This window comes from Canis lupus, chromosome 7 (genome assembly GCF_011100685.1).
Source record: "Canis lupus familiaris isolate Mischka breed German Shepherd chromosome 7, alternate assembly UU_Cfam_GSD_1.0, whole genome shotgun sequence".
NCBI classification, from domain to species: domain Eukaryota; kingdom Metazoa; phylum Chordata; class Mammalia; order Carnivora; family Canidae; genus Canis; species Canis lupus.
The window spans coordinates 40,989,035-41,009,982 of record NC_049228.1 but is presented as its reverse complement, the minus strand read 5'-3'; the positions used below and the strand labels follow the sequence as shown (position 1 = coordinate 41,009,982).

At 50.7% G+C, this 20,948-nt stretch overlaps 2 protein-coding genes across 15 annotated transcripts in view; one reads left to right on the top strand and one right to left on the bottom strand.

Annotated features, from left to right (window-relative positions):
- ARHGEF11 (Rho guanine nucleotide exchange factor 11) overlaps positions 1–17,081 on the bottom strand; it is an 86,321-nt gene extending 69,240 nt beyond the window's left edge. For 11 of the 14 annotated variants that reach the window (XM_038542951.1, XM_038542950.1, XM_038542962.1 and 8 more), the window contains exon 1: positions 15,172–15,464. In XM_038542951.1, coding sequence (XP_038398879.1) covers positions 15,172–15,203 — 32 coding nt within the window. In that variant the 5' untranslated portion in view covers positions 15,204–15,464. Of the gene's footprint in view, positions 1–15,171; positions 15,465–16,717 lie in introns of those variants that run through there. The other 3 variants (XM_038542948.1, XM_038542955.1, XM_038542960.1) reach the window with 2 other exon arrangements.
- LOC119872562 (thymosin beta-10-like) lies at positions 2,646–3,524 on the top strand. Its single transcript, XM_038542971.1, has one exon. It carries the CDS (start codon positions 3,208–3,210, stop codon positions 3,337–3,339), a length of 132 nt encoding a protein of 43 aa, XP_038398899.1. The 5' UTR covers positions 2,646–3,207; the 3' UTR covers positions 3,340–3,524.
- Positions 17,082–20,948: the final 3,867 nt, after the last annotated feature.

Below are 20,948 nucleotides of genomic sequence, written 5' to 3'. Positions count from 1 at the left end.
AAAAGCTAGTCACAGACTCGAAGAAAATAGTCACAGAACCATATCTGACAAAGGAACTGTATTTAGAATAGACAAAGAGCCCCTATGTTTCAATAACTGAGTCAAGAGTAGGCAATTCTATCTAATGAAAAATGGACAGGGTGCCTGGGTGGTTCAGTGAGTTGGGCATCTGGCTTCTGTTCAGGTCATGATCCCAGGTTCCTGGGATTGAGCACCGGGTCAGGCTCCCTGTTCAGCGAGGAGCCTGCTTCTCCCTCTTCCTCTGCCCCTCCCCCTGCTTGTGCTCGCTCTCTCTCTCAAATAAATAAATAAATAAAATCTTTTAAAAAAATGAACAAAATGCCTGAATGAACAGGTCCCTAAAGAGGACACATGCATGGTAAATAGGCACACACACAATGCTGACCACCATCAGGCATCAGGGATGTGCTGATAAGAACCACAGTAGGATAGCACTACACGCCTGCCAGAGACTGACGGTACACAATGCTGGTGGGAGTGCAGATCAACTGGAACTTCTGACAATTGCTAGTGGGAATATAAAATTGTAAAACCACTTGGGAAAACAGTTAAACATACACCTAGCCCATGACACCACTGTTCTCCCCTGGGGTCCATATAAGGTCTTATGCATGAACATTCAGAGCAGTTTTATTTGTAATACTCAAGTTATCCATCAATGGGGGAACAGACACACAGATGACCCACAGAATGAACTACTGCTTGGCAAGGAAAAGGAACACACAGCTGATCTGTACAAGACTGGGCAGCCTCAAATGACTGTGTTGAGTGACAGAAGTCAGACAAGAAAAGAGGTCACAGTGCAGGACACAGAAGTACAGACGTGAGCCAATCTACAGTGAAAGGATCCCCCAGGAAAGTTCCCTGAGGTGGGGGAGAAGAGAGAGACTAAAGGTGCACTTGGGGGTGACAAGTATGTTTGTTATCTTGATGGTAGCAAGTGTCACAGATGTAAATGTATGTCAAAACACATTGAGGTACATACTCCATGTGTGTACATTTTGACTGCATATCAAATATACCTCAACAAAGCTATTAAAATGAAAAAAACAGGACTAAGGGGAAAAAAGTATTCTGGGCCCACAGCAGAAACTAAATATTGCTTTTCTCAATTACAAACATGCAGGCAGATGGTTTTTACTGGTAATACAAGCCTGCCCCAATACATTCTGTTCATTATCCAAGTCACAGTGTTGTTAGATCACAAAATTAGGCAATGGCCTTTGGATTTAAAACTGAGAAAACCACAATACATACATACATACACTCTTGCATTCTATTTGTACATACACATGATTATTTAATCAATTAATACACAGGCAAGTCCCAAATACTCCCAAATAACCCCATTATTGGAGAGGCAGCACAAATAATCAGCAAAAACAGATAATCCAAAAAGCAATTTCATTTGTCTTTGTAATTTAATAAATGGTTTTGTTTTGCAGAAGATAAATTCTCAGGGATGTTGGGCTCTGCCTGACATTAAAATGAACGGTCACCCCTCCTTCCCATTTTACACTAGGGCAGGAGTGAAGGTGATCAGAGAAAGCAAGGATGAATCACCCTGACATGCATAAAGCAGCTGAGTTCCGTGTAGACAATGAGAGTTCCGAAGCGTTTGGAGGTATCTGCCAGTATTTCAGGTAATTGTCTGCCCATGTGTCCCCTTCTCACCCTCTGGAGCTGCCCCAGAGCTTTGCTAGGTCTCTAAGTGCAGACACCTCAATGTGAAACATATGCTCACATATAAGAGACAGAAAAAGCAAAAGATTTGATGCTGAGATTCTGTCAGTAAATTCTCAGTGATTATAGTCTTTGATGAACTAGTCGCTATATAGGAATGAGAGAGAGAGGAATGTATGACGGGGCATACAGTTCAGGTAGAGGACGACACCAGATGAGCGCCTGGCCAGCGGGTATGATAGGGACATCTAAGGGAGGCTTTCAGGCGGGCACTACAGACATGCACCCTTCTATCCTACGGCCTTTCTTAAGGCTTTATTATTTGGGCACAGCAAATGCGGAGTACTCAAACAGGAAAGCATCACACATATGTCCCTGTTGTGTAATGCTCCTGAATCCACAAAGAAACAAGGACACATTTATAATCAATCAATAACCATCAAGGATATAAGTTTCATTATCATCCAAAGTTAAGTCCTAACTGTATGGCCATGAGACAAGAGCATTAGTGAGACCACCCTCTGGGAATTTTCAATCTAAGCAGTAACAGTGAGGTTTCAAACAGGGACCACAACCCCAGTAAATGAAACCAACTGCTGGTTATCTACACCAAGAAGACAGGCAAGAGAAGCCCAAGACTAACTATATTTGAAGTCTTGCATTCCTGGTGGGTTTCTGACACCATGCAGTCCCAGGCACCCTGCCTACCTTGAGTCAGTCTCTTCATGAGGACCCTGATCTCAGAGGCTTATTATCACTATTAAATAAGACTCTAAGCACAAAAACTCATCAGAGTATGAGCAAATCCAATCCTCCGACATGGAAAAAGGATTCCGCACCATGACCAGGTGGGAATCTGTCCCAGGAATGCAAGGTTGGTTTAACATAGACATTTCTCTGGAGAAGATATGCAAATGAGCAGCAGGCACCTGACAAGCTGCTCAACGTATTCATCATTAAGGAGATGCAATGTCAGGGACCACGTGTCCCCATCACTTCCAAGGCAACAGGAAGACACACAAATGCACAGCACAGGGCAGGAGTGTATGCTGATGGAGAGGATGCCAGTCAATGTGAGATGGGTCTAAGTCTGGTGGAAGGGAAAGAACCCCAGATTCCTGTCAAGTTCGGGCTGCCAGGTTATCCCCCTCTTCCCTCCTCACCCCGTCTCCTGCATGCCTTCCTGAGGCAGTGGGCTGGCCCCTGAGCCGGCCATCTTTCTGCCCTACACAATTTATTTTCCAATCCTGTCACTTTCGTGTAAAAAGCTCTCTGCATGATGATGAGGACAGACTGGGCAGCCTTACAGACAAACAGGTCCCCAGGGAAGGAAGGTTCCCCCATTTGTGGGAAGCGAGGAGCTAAGCTGTATTGGAAGGGGGGCAATTCAAACATGAGAAAGAGTTGTCAGAATAGTGTGTCCAGTGTCTCTTGCTGCAACAACATGAGTGGGAGCAGCAGGTGCCGGGCTCACAGCGGAACTTCTCGGATCGCTTTAAGAAAATGGCAGACAAGCCAGACATGGGGGAAATCGCCAGCTTCGACAAGGCCAAGCTGAAGAAAATGGAGACGCAGGAGAACACCCTGCCAACCAAAGAGACCATTGAGCAGGAGAAGCAGAGTGAGATTTCCTAGAACCTATAGGATTCCCCACCCCTGTCATCTTCGAGACACCCCAGTCGTGATGTGGAGGAAGAGCCACCCGCAAGATGGACACGAGCAACAGGCTGCACCGTGAACCTGGGCACTCCATGCCGACACCACCGGCCTTGTGGGTTTCTGAGGGGACCTCCCTCAGTCGGACTGCCAAATTCTCCAGTTTGCCCTGGGATATCATAGCAAATTATTTGTATGATTAATGAAAATAAAACACACCTCGTGGCAAAAAAAAAGAAAAAGAATAGTGTGTCGTCCAAGGGCCACCAAGTCTCAGGAGGGGGAGGGCGAAAGGGAATCCAGGTCAACCTCCCTTATCTACCCCAGGCTTCCTCACATACCCACGACGAGTGGAAAATGCTCTGCAGAGGGAAAGCACTGTGCATATGCTTGGGGTTGCAGGGTTATTACATTAAGTGGGTTCTTAGCCTTTGCCTGCTCTCCATCCTGGTTCTTGCCACAGCACCCTAATAAAACTCACCAACACAGGAAATGATAGGAAGCAGAGCCTTGGCAAGGAGCCCTGCTGACCGAGTACAGTTTGGAGGCAGCGCAGGTCACCAGCAGGTCAGATGTAGACAGAACATCAGTGGTGCACCTGCTGGGACTCCCCTCAGTCAAAAGGAGGAGATCTTCAGGTCACCACTTCTGGAGACTTTTTCTCTGCCTCTCCAGCTACCTTCCCATCCTTTTGCTCCTCTGTGCTTCCTACCCTACGAAACACCATCCCTCAGAGTGTTCTCTGGGAAAATACATGCATACACGCACAGCGTCCCCCATTGGGAGCACACTTTTCCAGAGTAACAGAGCTCACAGGGCTCCCAAGCAACTCAGTCTCTGGGGTAAACAACCAAAGGGGCAATGGCAAGACCATGGGATGAAAGCAGAGCTTGGAGTCCCAGATTACCAAAGTGACTGTTCCAAGGAACATGAGGATGTGGGCTTCAGACACCAAATCCCACTCTCCCACTTTATGATGAATATGAGGCCCAGCAAGGTTAAGTGATCTGGCTTAAAACTGTATGCATTCCTCAACAAAGAGAAGTAATCCAAACAAAACAAGGGGTTTGAACAGACATTTCTCTAAAGAAGATGTGCAAACAGCCAATAAGCCCATGAGAAGATGTTTCATGTGGAAGGCCATCTGGGCGTTCCTCAACGTGCTGAACACAGAGCTACCAGGGGATCCAGCAATCCCCCTGCCCCAGGTCCCAGGTACAGCCCCGAGGGATGAGAAAACATGTCCCCGCAAAAACCCACACAGGAATGTCCTCAGTGGCATTATTCACACCGGCCTCAAGTGGAGAAAACTGAGCACCCATGAGACGAGGAGTGAGCAGAGCTGGCCTAGAGCATGACGGAATCCTCTTCAGGCACAAAGGGAACATGGCGCTGGCACATGCTGTGACATGGATGGACCTTGCCACACCAGACCAGTGGGAGGAAGCCAGGCACAAAAGGCCAAGGAGCAGAGGGTTCCCTTCACAGGAAATGTCCAGAATAAATGAATCCACAGAAACAGAAAAGAGATTAATGGTTGCCTGGGGCTGAGGGAGGGCTGGTGGGGAGGGCGACTACAATGGGCACATCTTTGGGGTGATGAAAGTTTTCCAAAACAAACAAGCGAATATACTGAACAACCCTGAATTGTATGCTCCGAAGTGGTGAGTTTTAGGTATGCGAATTCTTCTCTATAAAGCTGTTAATCGAAAAACTGTCGGGGAGTCCAGCTCAGTCGGTAGAGCACATGACTCTTTACCTCAGGGTTGTGAGTTTAAACCTCATGTTGGGTTTAGTGATAACTCAAAAACAAAACCATTTAAAAAACTGTATCTTGAATAGATAAGTAAACCTTCACTGAGCATCCACCCATGACATGGTCCCAGGTACCACAGAGGACACACAGGTAAGCCACCGACTAGCTCAGAGGTGCCACGTTGCATAGTGGAAGAGCACAGGGTGACTTCTGAGGGCTCTGTGTTCTTCCTGCCACCCCGGGGCCCCCACCCGCGTGCCAACCTCTCCTGCTCACCAACCAAGCAGGGGGCAGAAAGAGGGTGGAATTCTCTGCTTCCCAGATGGTCCCGAGGGTCCCAAGTGGGCAGCGGGCAGGGAGACCCGCCTTTGAAGAGGCCTGGCTCCCTTCTGGGGTGCATGGGTGCAACAGCCCTCCCGGAGAGGAAAAGAGAACAGCGCCCTGCTCTGTGGGGATGCTGGGCGCACTCTTATCCTGGTTCCATCTCTTTCAGGTTAGTTGCTAAAGCCTCTCTATGCCTGATTCCCCATCTGCAACGTGTGAGTGCAAATCCCTGCCTGCCTGCCTTCATAAGACAATGGACAGGAAGGACCATTCCACAAGCGACACATGGTTGTGTACAAATACAGAGGAGCACCGTTGGTGCGCGTTTTCCTGGGTCCCAAAACTTCCATCCCTGTCTTCATCAACTACGTCCTCCCTCCTTGAACTGCTGACCGCCCTCCCGACTCTGACCTTTCCTTTCATCCTGATGGCTAGGAACCCAGCTTTTACTATACTCACTTACGTTTGGATCACAAGCAACAAGCTCCTTAACTTGTTGCCTCCTTCCCCAACAGACTCCAGTCACAGTGCACCCCCGGTCTAGAGAATGCTGCCTCCCATCTGATACATATTTGACGAACGTGTTGAGTACATAAAAAATCGCCACATCCCAGACAAGGGGTGTGCAGTGGGACCTGATGAGGGGGCAGGCTCCCATGCCTTGTGCAGTCCTTTCTCAACTCTCCAGGCTTCCAGTTCAGAAGTGGCGAGAGGCCAGAGCTAAAGCAGCAGAGGCCCTGCCGGGAGAACTAGGATGTCCTCTGGGTTTCTGCTGTGTAATGAGGTAATCCCAAGGCCTGGAGTGAGGTTTAGGAAACCCACAGGGGCTGCCAGGCTTCATGCTGCACTGACTGTGGTCCACTGACCTACACCTATACCTCTGACTCCTGCGGCCATGGGTCTGGAGAACCTAAGGTGTTTTCTAGAAATTGAACCCACTGATTCAGAGGGAAAAGAGGAAAGCAAGAGAACAGGGTGAGACAAGGGTCAGAGGACCCCTGGAAACTCCCAACTGTGTGGTCCCCAAGTCCAATTTCAAGGGAAGCAACAGAAGCCCCAGAACAGCATGGCATTCCCTCAGCCCCCAGAGATGCGACCAGGGCTGCTGCAGGCAGAACAGCCACTCTGTGGAAGTCCCAAGACCCTGGCTCCTTCTCGCTGTCCAGGCTCATCCATCCACAGTTCTGTGGTCTCTCAAGAGACCACCCCACTCCTTCTAGCCGTTGACCCTCTATGGTGTGTGCCCTCTCGATCCCAGCTCTTGGTTTCAGGCCTTCATATAAAGGTCCCTTCCTCCAGGAAGCCTTCCTCAGAGTCCATCCCATGAGTTCCAGCTGATACCACAGAAGAGAGTTCGGGTGCCATCAGCCACCCCCTCCTCCCCCCACCTCCTTCTGTCCACCGGCCCCCAGCCCCAGGCTCCTGGAGGGCAGTGCATGCAGGTTGTTCACGCTGAACCCCAGGGCCTGAAGCTTCTTGAAGTGGACCAACCTTCTTACCTGAGGGAAGGCACAGACACTCCCAAACCTCAGCCCTGTTCCTGTGAAGATGTTGGAACCTGAGTGGTTCCTGTCCCCAGCCATAGGCCTGGAGGAGGAGAAAGGGTCTGCAGCTCCAGTCTCAGACAAGGTCCCATTCACAAAGCTACTCACTCCACTCTCTCCACCACCTCCCTTAGAACAACAGTGGCCTTTCTCTGCAGGGCAGTCTACTCTGGGAAATGAATGGGGCCAGCCTGGGGCAAGCGGGACAATAGCAGGGTGGGCCTGGTGCTGTCAGACCCGGGAGGGGAAAGGCAGCCCGGAAACTGGGCCACCGAGGGGGAAATCCCCCTTGCTCTGCGCCCCCACCGCCAGCAGCCCAACAAGGATGCTCTGTCCCTACAAGAAATACCAAGTGCCCAAGACCTAGTACCAAGAAGAACAAGGGGAATTCTTGGTCTCAGTTACCGGCAGCAAATTTAGAGCTGCCTTCTTAAAAACCCTTGGCAAGGCAGGCTGGGATCAGAAAGGTCCAGAAGGACCTACAGGTAAAGGCCAGTAGCAGCAGCAGGTGGGCTCTGGTCATGAAGAAACGGATGGGGCAGCAGGAAGGAACCCAGAAGAATCAACGGGCATCGCTTTGAACCCCGGGCAGCTGGAGAAGACACGACCACCAGCAGAAAACACGGAGAGAGTGAAAGAACACCAGCACTTAGTTACCACAGTGTACTACGGGCGAGGCCTTCTGCTGGAACCTGTACATTAATTATCCCACACCCAAAAGAGATAACTGAGCCCAACGCTCTGTGTGTGCTGAAGGCATGCTGGATGATGGAAACATGCCGATGTGGCGGTGTTGGCCAGGATAGGTCTCCCTGCGGCCGTGGGGAGAAAGGGAATGCCCGGGTACAGATGTGGAGGGAGGTGTGTGGGCCCAGGAAGAAGACCAGCAACTGTTCGATGGGGCTGAATCCAACGAAGGGGCCGTGAAGCCTGGCTGCTGAGGTCTGGGCTGGAAAGCAAAGACACCACAGGTGCCTAGCAACGGATGCCTTTAGGATGAGATCCTGTGTACCGTGTTTGGCGTCCCCAAAGCTGTGTCTGCTGGTCCCTAGTTTAGGGTGAGCACAGACCAGAGCCCCCTGAGTCCTTGCCCAAGCAACCACCTGCACAACACCCATCATGTCAGACACCAGAGGCCACGTGGCTAGTTAGCAGCCGAGCAAGGGTGCCTCTTAGACCTTCTCACTCAAGATCCTGGACTCTGGGACTCAGGTCCTAGCACTGCGTCTGCAAAGCACGCCTCTCGCCCTGGGGTTTGGTGGGCTATGTGGGGCTGGGGTGGGATTGGTTCATCGAGATCCATCAAATGCATGCCCACCTCCTAGATCAGGACCGTCTTCCTTAAGGATCTGCCAGACGCAGCTCCTCTCCCAGCTCCCCTCAGAGTCACGGCTATTGTGGAGGGGGCCCAACCGATGGGTCATGTTAGCAGGATGTCTCACTGGCTGTGCCATCGTCAGAGGACTGCGTGGCACCACCAGGAGATGGTGGGCTCACCGGCCATCCTATTCTCTCTAGCCACCTCCCTACCTGCCTCCCAGCCAATCAGTCTCAAGACCTGGGGAATCAAATTTGATTCAGCCTTAACAGACCTTGTTGATTTTCCTCCCAAAATGTCTTTCAGATCCTGCCCCTCTTGTCTGTTCAACATTATCTCTTGCCAAGGCTGCCGCAAAACCTCCCTGGGGCCCTCCTGGCCCCAGGCTCTATCCATCTACATGTCGTGGAGGTCACCATTCTCTCTGTAAAGGCTGTTTTTACTAGCCCATAACACAGAAACCTCCCTGGCTCCCAGCACCTTTACCCGCCCATCCTACCCCTCCACAGCCTAATCACTCTCTCCTCCACAAAGACCAACAATCTTACCACTATGTTTGGTCCCACCTGCGACCTTTGCCTGTGCTGTTCCCTTGTCTGACGATACCTCTCTTCTCTTCTTGATTTCAAGCCACCGCTCCTACGCGCCAACTTTCTGCTCTTCTCTAAATGTACCTTTGGGTAACATCGGGATTCAGCAATTACGTACTATCCCTTCACGGTTTCCTGCTGTTTCACTAATAACCTTTCCCAGCAAGAACGTAAGCTCCACATTCTTGCACATTATCTGCCAGAATGCCGAAAACTGGGCTAGGCGTGCGGCTCTGCGATAAATATCTGCCGCCCAACAAACTGACGGCAACTTGCCCGGATCACGGGGTATCACCTGGAGGACTGCTGGAGCCATTGGGTCCCCTATGTGAACGGAGGCGAGGCCATGACCGGTGACTACAGGTCTCATCAGACCATTTTATAGTAGCTTCAAATACTAATGGAGAAAGTACTAGAAATCACCACTCTGAAATCACTTACTCTGACTTTTCAAAGCTCCTTTCTGGTGCATTCATATCTTCATTTATTCTTCTTTAGAATGAGAAGGGAAATCCTGAGGAAGTCAGTAAAGATGACAGAGGTACACGCAGGACTTTAGGACCTATGCTGAAGTCAGGATTAAACTGTAGCAGAGGCAAGTCTGAGACCCTAAAGGAGCCCTAGCCACGGACAGTGTGGCACCGCCTTCCATGAGGGGCCACCCAACATGGGAGAGACCCTCCATCTGCAGTAACTAGCTCCAGAGGAGCCCCATCTAGAGCCAAGATAAACCGGCAAGGTGACCCTTTCAGAGCTGGGACACATGTGAGTTTCCTGCCATGACTCCAGGTGTTTCTCCAGCAGGAAAGCACGCCCCAGGTCCTACTGTGGGTTCATGAGGGGTCATGAGTTTGCGGCCCTTCCACGTTCCTCCCTCATTTCAGTGCCCAGCTCTGTTCCAGATTCTGATTCCAGAAGGTCAGAGCAAGACTCCTGGGGCAGTGGGGAGCATCCTGGCTCTGGAAAGGACATAGGCACGGTGTTCTCAGGGGAACCAGACCCGAGAGGTTGTAGCTGGCGCTCCAAAGGCTCTTCCCCTGGGGATCCAACGTGACTGTAAATAAAGTAATGATTCCCTTTTTCTTCTGAGATAGAACCTGCAGCTTCTTTACTGCTGCCTCCCCGATGGGGTGCAGGAGTGACCCTGGAGGCTGGAGCCGTCCAGGTATGGGTCTTTCCACAAGCCACTCGGTGACTGAGAAGAGGAAGCATACACTGTCCCTGGGGAGAAGAGGGTTTGCAGACCACAACATGAACCCTGGAATTAAGTTTTTAAAATAACAAACCAATCAAGTGGAGTTTTAAAGGCAGTGAGTGCCCCTGTGAAGGCCTGAAGCAGATTCAGCCAACATGGATAGAAACGGCCCCCTCAAGAGCAAAGCCCTTCCCTCATCGAACCCGAACCCCAGACCTTCAGAGGGTGAGCCAAGGTGTCCCAAACTCTACTAGTGCAGGCTAGGAGTTTCCAGGACTCTTCTGTTGGGAATTGGCTGTTGCCCTTCATTGAATCTTTTTAATTTTTTTTTTAAGATTTTATTTATTTATGAGACACGCACAGAGAGAAATGTAGAAACGTAGGCAGAGGGAGAAGCAGGCTCCATGCAGGGAGCCTGATGCGGAACTTGATCCCGGGACCCCAGGATCACACCCTGGGCCGAAGGCAGGCGCTAAACTGCTGAGCCACCCAGGTGTCCCAGAATCTTTTTTTATTTTGATGAAATCCCAGTCATCTAACTTTTCCTATTTTTGACATATTTTCATAAATGGATGTCAGGGACTCTGACAGTAGTCTGACAGTTAATAAAAAGCTAAATAAATTTGTTAATCAAAGGGTGCTCTTTCAGAAACGTTTCTGAGTATCTGAAGTTAAACTCAGCCTGCTCCTGCCCATTGTGGTGATTACCTACCAAATGTTTCATCTGCAAATCCACTGCCACCTCCCATCTCACCCCAGATAGGACAAGGGTATATTCTGGAGAAGACTCAGCACTGCAGGAGGCTTTATTATTTGTAGTTCTGAATGGGAGGTTAGCTGAATGAGGATTCTAGGGCCCAGAGCCCCATAAGAACCTGCAGCCAAGGTGGTAAGAGTTCTGGGAGCCACCTCCTTCCTCTCTAGATAAGCCCAGTGTGGGCAACCAGCATCTCCTCTCTACAGACTTTCCCTGAAGCCCAAGGCTCTTTCCAGGGCAGCCCTATGACCAACCCTCCTTCCTGAGCCTTCCCCCTAAACCTTACCCAAGACGGTGCCTCTTCTAGAAAAAAAGGCTGCAGATGGTAAAAGGTTACATTCAACCTCAGATCCCTGATAAGGACAGTTGCTGGGTCTGGATTTACTTTGCACTGGGAACAGCCAGAGATTACTACACACATCCTTTCTATTCCTGTCCAAGGGAGCCAGAGTAGCTGCAGCCTCTCCCACTCATCAAAATTCGTGGGAAGGTGCTTCCTTTTCTCATCTTCTTCTAGGACCATCACCCAAGGCAGCCCATAGGAAGAATCTTCCTCCCTTCCAACCCCAGGTATTTCAGCACAAAAGGCCTGTTCACTCTGGTCAAATGCTTCAAAACAATGCAAAGATCCTTCCATTATCCAAAATCTGTTTGGGGCTAGTTCACAAAGTAGTGCATGAAGCTAAAACAAAGTCAGGAGTTTACAGCCTGAAATTACAGTTTTACAGCTTAGAAAGCAATCTGAAGTATATTATTTTTTTAAGTTTTTTTTTGATTGATTGATTGATTCATGAGAGGCAGAGACACAGGCAGAGGGAGAGACAGGCTCCCCATGGGGAGCCTGATCTGGCATCACACTCTGAGCCAGAGGCAGACGCTCAACTACTGAGCCACCCAAGCTTCCCTATATTATCTTATTTGATTTGCTCCTTCCAACAGCCCCATGAGATAGATGCAATGAATGTTATAATCCTCAAATGAGACACGGCATTAGTGTGAACTGGAAGGCCTTTCATATACAGGAATGCTTGCTTCGCCCAGGAAGAAATGAGAGAAGGTAAGTGACCTGCCCAAGGTCTTGGAGTTAAGAGGATTGCCAGGGCTCAAACCAGGACTTCTTGGCTTAAATATAGTGCTTCCCTATCTGTGCTGGCCCACAGGACTAAGTGACTCTGCACAGAGGACACCTGTACTATGGATACAGATACCTAACCCACCTGGCAGCTTAGAAATATTTGCCATCGGAGACAAGGCAGTGGATGTAGATGGTCTAGCAAAACTCATCACCATTTCCATAGAAATAACTCAGTGTCCTTACCTCTGCTTGCAACATCAAATACACTTTCAGAAACTCTCAAGAAGAGCATGTGTTCACAGGTAATAAGCTGTCTATGAACAAAACGGCCGGGCACTGGAGCAGCTGTGCCAGCCTGAGTGTCAGGGACAACTGACCGATACAGAAAGATCCACATTCATCACAAATACTTCTCATTCCTATGGAACCAGGTGTCAGTCCCAAGAGGGGGTTAAAGGTGCTTCTGAAGAAATATTCCAGAGGCTTCTTTACTTTGGGCCACACTTCTCTACATTCATGGCTCCTCCCTAAGAAATACACACCACCTCGGAGGCCTTCTCTGACCTTGTTCTGACTATGCAGGCAATCAACCAGGAATGCTAAAACACCCTGAAATGGAAGAACTGACACTTGCTGACATGTTTGCTCCTCCCAGAACTCGCTTGTCACAGACAGATGGAACATGCACCCCAGGCGCACCACTGAGCAAAGAAGATACAGGCCCTGCCTTCCTGGGGCTTACCACCCACTGTCACTGTCACACAGTCTTCAGGAATCCTACCCTTCCCTCACTCCCCAGTCAGACTACACACCCTTCGTGAGCGAGAGCCACGTACTTTAATTTTCTAAAATACTCATCTTACACTAGACTCTCTACACGGCAAACTGATGGGCTGTAAGAGAATCTCTGACTCTACAATCTGGAGCACTTCTTCACTCAATCTCTCCAGTGCCATGTAAAATTATAATTTAAAATCCACAGTCTTGAACCTGAGATGTCAAAAGGTCCAGGAGAATGAGCCTGCAGCCTAAGGGGTAAGATATCTGGAAGAGACCTGAGCCTCTGATGGGGAAGAGAGCTGGGGTAGGGGCAGGGGTGAGGAACGCTCTCAATCTGCAAAGCTCCATCAGCCCACAGGAGAAACAGGTGCTTTACTATAGGAATTATGGTGCTAGCCCCAAGACTGTTAAAAAGACAAGTGCAGGGACGCCTGGGTGGCTCAGCGGTTGAGCGTCTGCCTTTGGCTCAGGGCATGATCCCAGGATCTGAGGATCGAGTCCCACATCTGCTTCTCCCTCTGCCTGTGTGTCTGCCTCTCTCTCTGTGCCTCTCATGAATAAATAAAACCTTAAAAAAAAAAAAAAAGACAAGTGCAAAGGGACTACCGAAGAGCATCTTATCCTACTGTCAAAAGGAGACACGAAAACCACATTCCACAGGACCAATATACAAACCCAGTTAGCCAGCATGGGGTTAGCAAAGAACCTGGGTCAGAAGACCCATAACTAGGCTCAGATTCTGCCACTAGTCCAGCCAGATGCCACTGGGCAAGCTAGGTGCCCTCCCTGAGCCTCAAGGACCCCCTCTGGACCACGGGAATAATAACCTCCACTTTGTCTGCCTCACAGAAATGCTGTGAAGCTCAGAAGAGACCTGTTCTGTGAAAGCACTTGCGGAGACGCCCCATACCATAAATCCCGAGCAGTCTAGGAGGATATACAAACTCCAGAGGAGCATCTCCCATCAGCCCCGGAACCCTCATGGTTTCCTTCTTGCTCCCCCAAACCTGGGTTTTCATCTGTTCACATCCCTGATTTCAGAGAAATCACTGATCATCCACACCTCACAAAAGGCAGGTAGGTACACGAATTTCCAAATTCCAGTGTGACAAAAAGAGAAGGTAGCTATGTAACCATGTTACCTCCCTGCCTTGATGCACCTTGGGCCTCCCTTTACAAGACATGAACTACAGGGAAACCAATGACAAGGGGAAGGGACACACACTTTACGTCCTTTGTGGCTATCTTCTCCCCACTGCCAAGTCAGGTCCCCGGTGGGAGACTGCCAAACTGATCTAACAGGGACTCAGAGACAATACAGAGATTAGCGTTTGGGAGGGATTATACTTAGGCCACATTCCATAGCCTGAAAGAAATTACTACTAGCATGTATAATCAAAGGTTAACTGGCATAGAGACGCCACCGCTCCTTGCTCTTCCCTGCCTCTCCAGCAACACTGTCTCCAAGCCAGGGTTTTCATTTGCTTGCTCAGTCCTCTAACCACCCATCCATCCAGTTAGGATGTGTGTAGCACCCTCCAAACAACCCTCTCTCAAGATTCTTGAGAAAGGGTTGGAGTAGGGGTGGGAAGGCAGGTGCATCACAAAGTTGTAAACTGTGGTGGTACCAGTGATGCAGAGGCTGGGGGGAGGGGAGGGGTGGATCCTGGGCTCACACTCCAAGAACCAGCACCTCTGCCCATCAGGCCTGAGAGCCCAGCACAACCCGTTCTGGCTCTAGGCAGAGGGATGGCCCATCTTGCAGAGTCAAGCTTATTAAAAATGGCTTGGAAGATTAAACCTTAGAGCATCCACCGGTTGGCAGGTCTCAAGTTAAAACCCTAAGCTCGGAGAGGGAGAAATTCTAAGGCGACCGCGCATTTGGGGGCCATCATCAATAACTCACTGGCAAAAAGCCAGATCTGGATGGGCGCAAAGGGTGCTTCTGTCCCATCCGTCAAGCCAAGAACATCCTCTTCATTCTAGAAATGGAATCCACCCTATCACCAAACCCCACCATGTAGCAAAGCTGCCGGTGGAGGCCCACACCCCTGCCAGGCCCCTTCCCCCAGCAGCTCAACACCTAAGGCCAGTCCCAATCCACCCTGGGGACACACGTGATCAAGCGTGTGTGCCTCCCGCCCCCTACACACTGGTAAGTCACGGCCCCAAATTCAGCCTGCAGTAGGGCAAAAGTCAAAGACTGAGGGAAGCACTTCCCCCCTTTCTCCTCTCCTGGCTTTGCTGTTGATGGCTGGTATTTAAAAAACACTGAATCAGGACATGGACACACGGAGGGAACGTAAACACACATGCCGGGAGAGTCCCCGGAGGCCCGTGCTCCCAGCCGGACCCTTCCTCTGCGTCCTTTTACCGAAATGCAGCACCCTCCCTCCCTCCCTCCCTCCCCCCCCCCCCCCCCCCCGCCTTTGGGTAAGAGAGTGTCAGAAAGCACGTCGTGAGTACACCTACCTGTCTATGCTCTGGGGCAACCTCACACTCATGGTTTCTCAGGGTCTCAGCAGAGCCAGGATCCTGCAGTTCTGACGTCCTGATCCGGGCTGGGTGAGCTGCAATGTTTAAGAACCGTGGGAGGAGGGCCTCCCACCTCCGGGCCAGATGCTCACGCTCCCTGCCGGCTCTCAGGACCCTGGGAACCGAGGCTCCATCCTACTTGTGCCAGCGAGCATGCTGTCCTTTCTCAGCCCCCGGCCCCTCCCCCGTCGGAGAAAAAAACCGAAAGAAAAAAAAAAAAGAGGAAAAGCTATGACCTTCTTAGAAACCAAAAACCCAACCGCAAATCTCTTCAAGGTTAGCGCTCCGGGCTAAGGCATGAATCACCGAGGAGCGCGCCCTGCACCCGGCGGCCTTCAGGGCGGCCCACCGCCGCAGCCCATGCTCGGGGTCCCGGCCCGCGGGGCTGCTCCGGCAGGCGGGCCCCGGCCCCGCGCTGGGCAGCTCGGCGCCCGCCTCGCCAGGGCCGCGGAGGGCCGCTCCGGACCGGCGCGGGGGGGGGAGGGGGCGGGCAGGGAGGCCGGCGGATAACCGAGAGGAGGCACCGGCTCGCGCCGCGCCGCCACAGCCTTGCAAGTCCGGGCCGGGCCTGCGGCCTCGACAACCACCACCGCAGCGCTCACCGCGGAGCCCGCGAGGGAGCCCTCGGCGAGCCCACGCCCCCGCCTCACGCCCGCCGGGCCCCCGGCCTCCCCGTGCCCCGCGCCCCGGCCGCCATCAACCGCGGGCTCCGCTCTGCCCCGCGCCGCCCGCCTTCCCGCCCGCGCGGGGCCCGGCCCCGGCTCCCCTCCGCCCCGCTCGCCCGCTCGCCCGCTCGCCCGCCGCCCTCGGCTCCGGCCCGGCGCGCGCGGAAGGCGGCTCGGCGGCTCCTTCCGGGCCCTTCCCCCTCGGCGCACCGCTCCTCGGGGCGCAGGCCCGGCCGGCCGCCCGTGCCCGCGCCGCCCCCTCCGGCCCCGCTCCGGCGGCGCGGCCCGCAGGCCTCTCCCCCGGGCCCGCCCCCCGCCGGCCCTCCTCGCCTCCCCTCCCCTCCGCGCCCCTCCCCCTCCCCCGCGCCACTCCGGACCCTCCCCCCTTCCTGGGGCCCTCCCCTCCCCTCCCCTCCCCCTCCTGGGCGCTCCCCCCTCCCTCTCGGCCCTCCCCCGGCCCTTCCCCCATCCGGGGCCTCCCCTCCCCTCCCCTCCCCTCCCCTCCCCTCCCCTCGCCCTCCCCCCGCGGCCCCCAGCCCCTAGCGCGCCTGCCTCCCTCCGCGAGGCCTAGCCGGCCCCGGGCGCGGCGGGATCCCCGGCTTTTCCCGGCCCGGCCCGCCGGCCGCCCCGGCCCCGGCCCCGGCCCCGGCCCCGGCCCCGGCTCGCCCCGGCAGCGTGCGCCGCCCCCGCCGCCCCCCTCCCCGGCCCGGGGCCGCCCCCCCTTTGTCTGTGTCCCTGCCCCCTGCCCGCCGGCCGGCCCCCTCCCCGCGGGCGCGCCTCTCTCCCGCGGCTCGCTCGCTCCCCACCCCTGCGCTCACCTTCTCCTCCAGAAACCCGTGCGGCCTCCTTCCTGGGTGCCGGGAGCCCTTGAAACCGGCCGGCTCCCCGTGTTCTCCCCACGTCCGACAGCACCGCCCGGGGGGCTCACACCCCGGGCTCTGACCCTCCGCCGCTGCGCGGGGCACCTGGGTACCCGCCCGGGAGCGTTTCCCAACCCAATGAAGAGCCTCTCGAGGCCGATTCTGTTTTCATAAAACCCTCTCATAGAATCACAGTTCCTAAATCTTTCCAAGGAACATGACATTAGTCAGAAGGTCCCTGCCGTTGTAGTTAAAAACAAGATAAAAAGGAAACTTTTTTATTAGGACGGGGGAATGAGCTCTGTCTTCTTGCCTAGGTAGAGGCGATGGTAAAATGCTCTGCAGGCGGTGCTGTGTTTGCTGTGCTCTCTCCCTCCCACACCACCTTGACTGTTCCTGGGGGAAGTGTATGTACAGTACACTGTCCTGACCCGCACATGACCGCGAGCCGCGAGGGGAGAGCTCAGTGCCCCCAAATATGTTACCAGGGCCGGGTTTGCAAATTGCAAGAGGAAAAAAGAACCTAATAAGCATTGGTTGACCATTGGAATAACCCAGGAGATTCCCCTAAATTATACCAGGTACAAGTTGACAAATAAAAGGAAGACCCATCACCTTCTCCCCATCCCCACCACCTCCTAGATCAGAACTTGCAAAGACAGGTGGTCCGCTGGCATCTGAAGCACCACGGTCCAAATTGTCATTGTCCTATTGTTTATTCTGTTCCCATATGACTGGCAGAGATGATTCTCCCAAGTGTGGACCCTCCCTCTGTGCTGATAGATCAACCAGTGATCAACAAACATTGATTGTGCTTTCTTAATACATGGAATATTTTTTTAAAGATTTATTTATTTATTCATTCATGAGAGACAAAGAGAGAGAGAGAGAGAGAGAGAGAGGCAGAGATACAGGCAGAGGGAGAAGCAGGCTCCATGCAGGGAGCCCGATGTGGGACTCGATCCTTGGACTCCAGGATCACGCCCTGAGCGGAAGGCAGATGCTCAACCGCTGAGCCACCCAGGCGTCCCACATGGAATATTTCAAAATAATTTTGTGCATGTGTTTTATTACATACCTTATGAAACATACCCTAGAGTAGGAATATTAAAAGACCAAAATAAAGATGAAGTACATTTTTTTAAAGTAGGGTCCACTTGCAGCATGGAGCCCAGTGTAGGGCCTGAACCCCCAATCCGAAATCAAGACCTGAGCTGAAAAAAAAAAAAAAAAAAAAAAGACCTGAGCTGAGATCGAGTTTGGAGCTCAACCAACTGAGTCACCCAGACGCCCCACGATGAAGTACATTTTTAAATTCATACTTAGTGAATCTTATTGGCTGTCATAACTAGAAGAGATACTCTTCAAAGAGCTAGATTAAAATGGAAGAAATGCATCCTTGATTGTATTTATTAAATCATGGCATTCATTTTCCCATCCATTCACCACAAAGCAAAGGTTTTCATTGAAATTCAACTAGTAAATTAACATTTTAAGTCAATTAGTCCTTGAATGATAGGAAAGTGTTGGATTTTATAATTTTAACAAGTGGGACCAAACTCTCTAAGAAGTTTCATTTAAAACAGATTTTTAGGGAATCAGCGGTTTCGCACCTGCCTTCGGCCCGGGGCGTGATCCTGGGGTCCCGGTATCAAGTCCCACATCAGGCTCCCTGCCTGGGGTCTGCTGCTCCCTGTGCCTGTCTGCCCCCCTCCCCTCCGTGTCTCTCATGAATAAACAAATAAAATCTTTAAAAATTTTTCGAATTCTATTTCTTAGTTTTTCAAATGTGCACATAAAAGTGTTACAGCTAATGGGAGGGACACCTGCCTGAGCATGCAGCTCATGATCTCAGGGTTGTGAGTTAGAGCCCCACGCTGGGCATAGAGTTTACTTAATAAAAAAATATTTTTAGAAAGCTTTTACAAAAAATTAAAAAAAATAAAAAGCTTTTCCAGGTAACACACATCGTTTTTGAGAAATAAATTTTTAAAATCACGATATTGGGAACATTGGTAGTCATACATTTTCTAACCATTTTCTCTATATGTGTGACTTTCTTTAGAAAAGCCATGACTCTCACTCATTAAAAGACCATCATGTTCACTTTGAAGGAATAGATTAAGTGGATTGTTGTTTGTTTTTGAAATCAGTGCTACTAACCTCTTGCCAGCTAATCCTCAACACAGGATGTTGTAAAGTAAAAAGTGTATCTCCTCTGTGTTCAATATCTCTTGTTGGGCCTCCCCCTGGAGATAACCAGTGAATCTGCAGAACAAGGATTTTCATGGTCATTCTCCCTTTCTTTACCAAGAAATGTCAAAACAATAAAAATAAAAGAAATGTCAAATTTGTAGCAATTAACAGGCTTGTTTTTATCTGGTGACTGGCATTACATTGTAAAGAAAATGAATGTCTGAACTGTATGTGGCATTACCCCTCGTTCCTGGAAACATCTCACTCACTGCACTGCACGTGACAGATGATTTCTGAAGCACTGGCCCAGAGAGAGTGCCAGGTCGGCCTGTAGGTTAAAGATGGGTATTGGTAAAGCTTAAACAATTATTTTTGCTCTAGTTAAATACTTCTGTGCATGCATTCTTAAATATTTTTCTTGTGCACATCTGAGCACCTCTTTGTACACTCTACTCCACTTTGAAGTCTATGGAGAAGGGGGATGGCTTTAGTGGGATAGAGTTCCCTGCAGTCAACTGGCCACTTAAGCAAACTGAAAGTCTCGGTTTAGAAATAAGACATAGAATATTAGATTGGGGCCAAGACAGACTATGTGGCAGGAATCTGGAAGCAGCGGTTGGTTAATGGAAAGAGCACTAGTGTAGGAGCCTAAAGAAGTGAGTTTTCGGGGGATGTATCCCTTTTTAGCTCTGGACCTACTGTTTGCTGGTTATAAGGATTGAATAAGATTAAGCACGGGCTCTGTAAACTATAGAGTTCTGGACAGAAAAAATCAGGATAAACATTAAGAAATTATGTCCTGAATTGACATAGTCCTCTAAACTTTTTTCCCACAGAACTCTGTTAACAAATGAATCCTTGCCTGTGCCCCACATCCTGTGGGATAGGCAGGATATTAGTTGTTATGTTACATTCATTCATTAATGCTTAAGGAAACTATGGCAGAGACAGGTTTTAGGTGATTTGCATGAAATTTCATTAATTGGTAGATTGAAGCTAGAATTTATACCTCTTCATTTTTAGCTGTGAGAAGCAAAAGAAAACCACAGGTATGGGCAGCTTTTATCTGATGGGAAAGATTCTAGAAACTTAGTATTTAACTGAATAGCTGAGGGAGAGCCGTGATACAGAACCCTGCGTGGTTTGGAGCATAAGTTCTAGAGAATCATCTTCAAGGGCAGGTATCCTCAGTCCAAAACAGGTGTGTCCTCAAGAGTGATGGCTCCAGGTTGCAGCCATTCCTCTGGCGTGCTGTTAGAAGACAGGCCTAGCAAGACAACATCACCATGGAAGGCAGAGTGATGACCTTTTTTTTTTTTTTTTTTAAGATTTCATTTATTTATTCATGAGAGACACACAGAGAGAGGCAGAGACATAGGCAGAGGGAAAAGCAGGCTCTCTGTGGAGAACCCGATACAGGACTCGATCCCAGGACCCAGGGATCACGACCCGAGCTGAAGGCAGACGCTCAACCATTGAGCCACCCAGGCATCCCAAGTACCACCGTTTATTTTAGGCCTTTTATCCCTCTTCAACCTTTGTCTACTGGAAAGATGATGTGCAAAGGCTTGCTTGGCTAAAGTATTGCTAGCCCTAAGACTGAGACTTATTTTTCAGCCGATCTAGATTCCTCTAGAGTGCTTCTGGGTGGCCAGAATAACCAATATTAAACCCGTGTGACAGAGAGCATTTAACTGTCACTCAATATTCTGTTCCTTCCACCTGATGTGCTCCCAATAACATTTTATTATAAAGTAACAATAATACCCAATCCATGTATAGTGCTTACTATAAACACCATTCTACACAAACTGCAAATCCTCTTGAGCAACCTTTTGAGGCAGTAATTATTACTCCCATTTTCAGATGGGACATGAAGCCCAGAGAGATACAATAGCTGGCTTAGGGTTGCAGAGCTGGAACCCAGGCGGTCCAGCTCCAGAGTCTGTGCTTCTCTGTCACCCATACTGCCTTGATGTCCTAGGCATGGTGC

What these genes read in the sequence shown, in the direction of transcription:
- LOC119872562 (XM_038542971.1), top strand. Translation starts at nt 3,208, where the DNA reads ATGGCAGACAAGCCAGACATGGGGGAAATCGCCAGCTTCGACAAGGCC.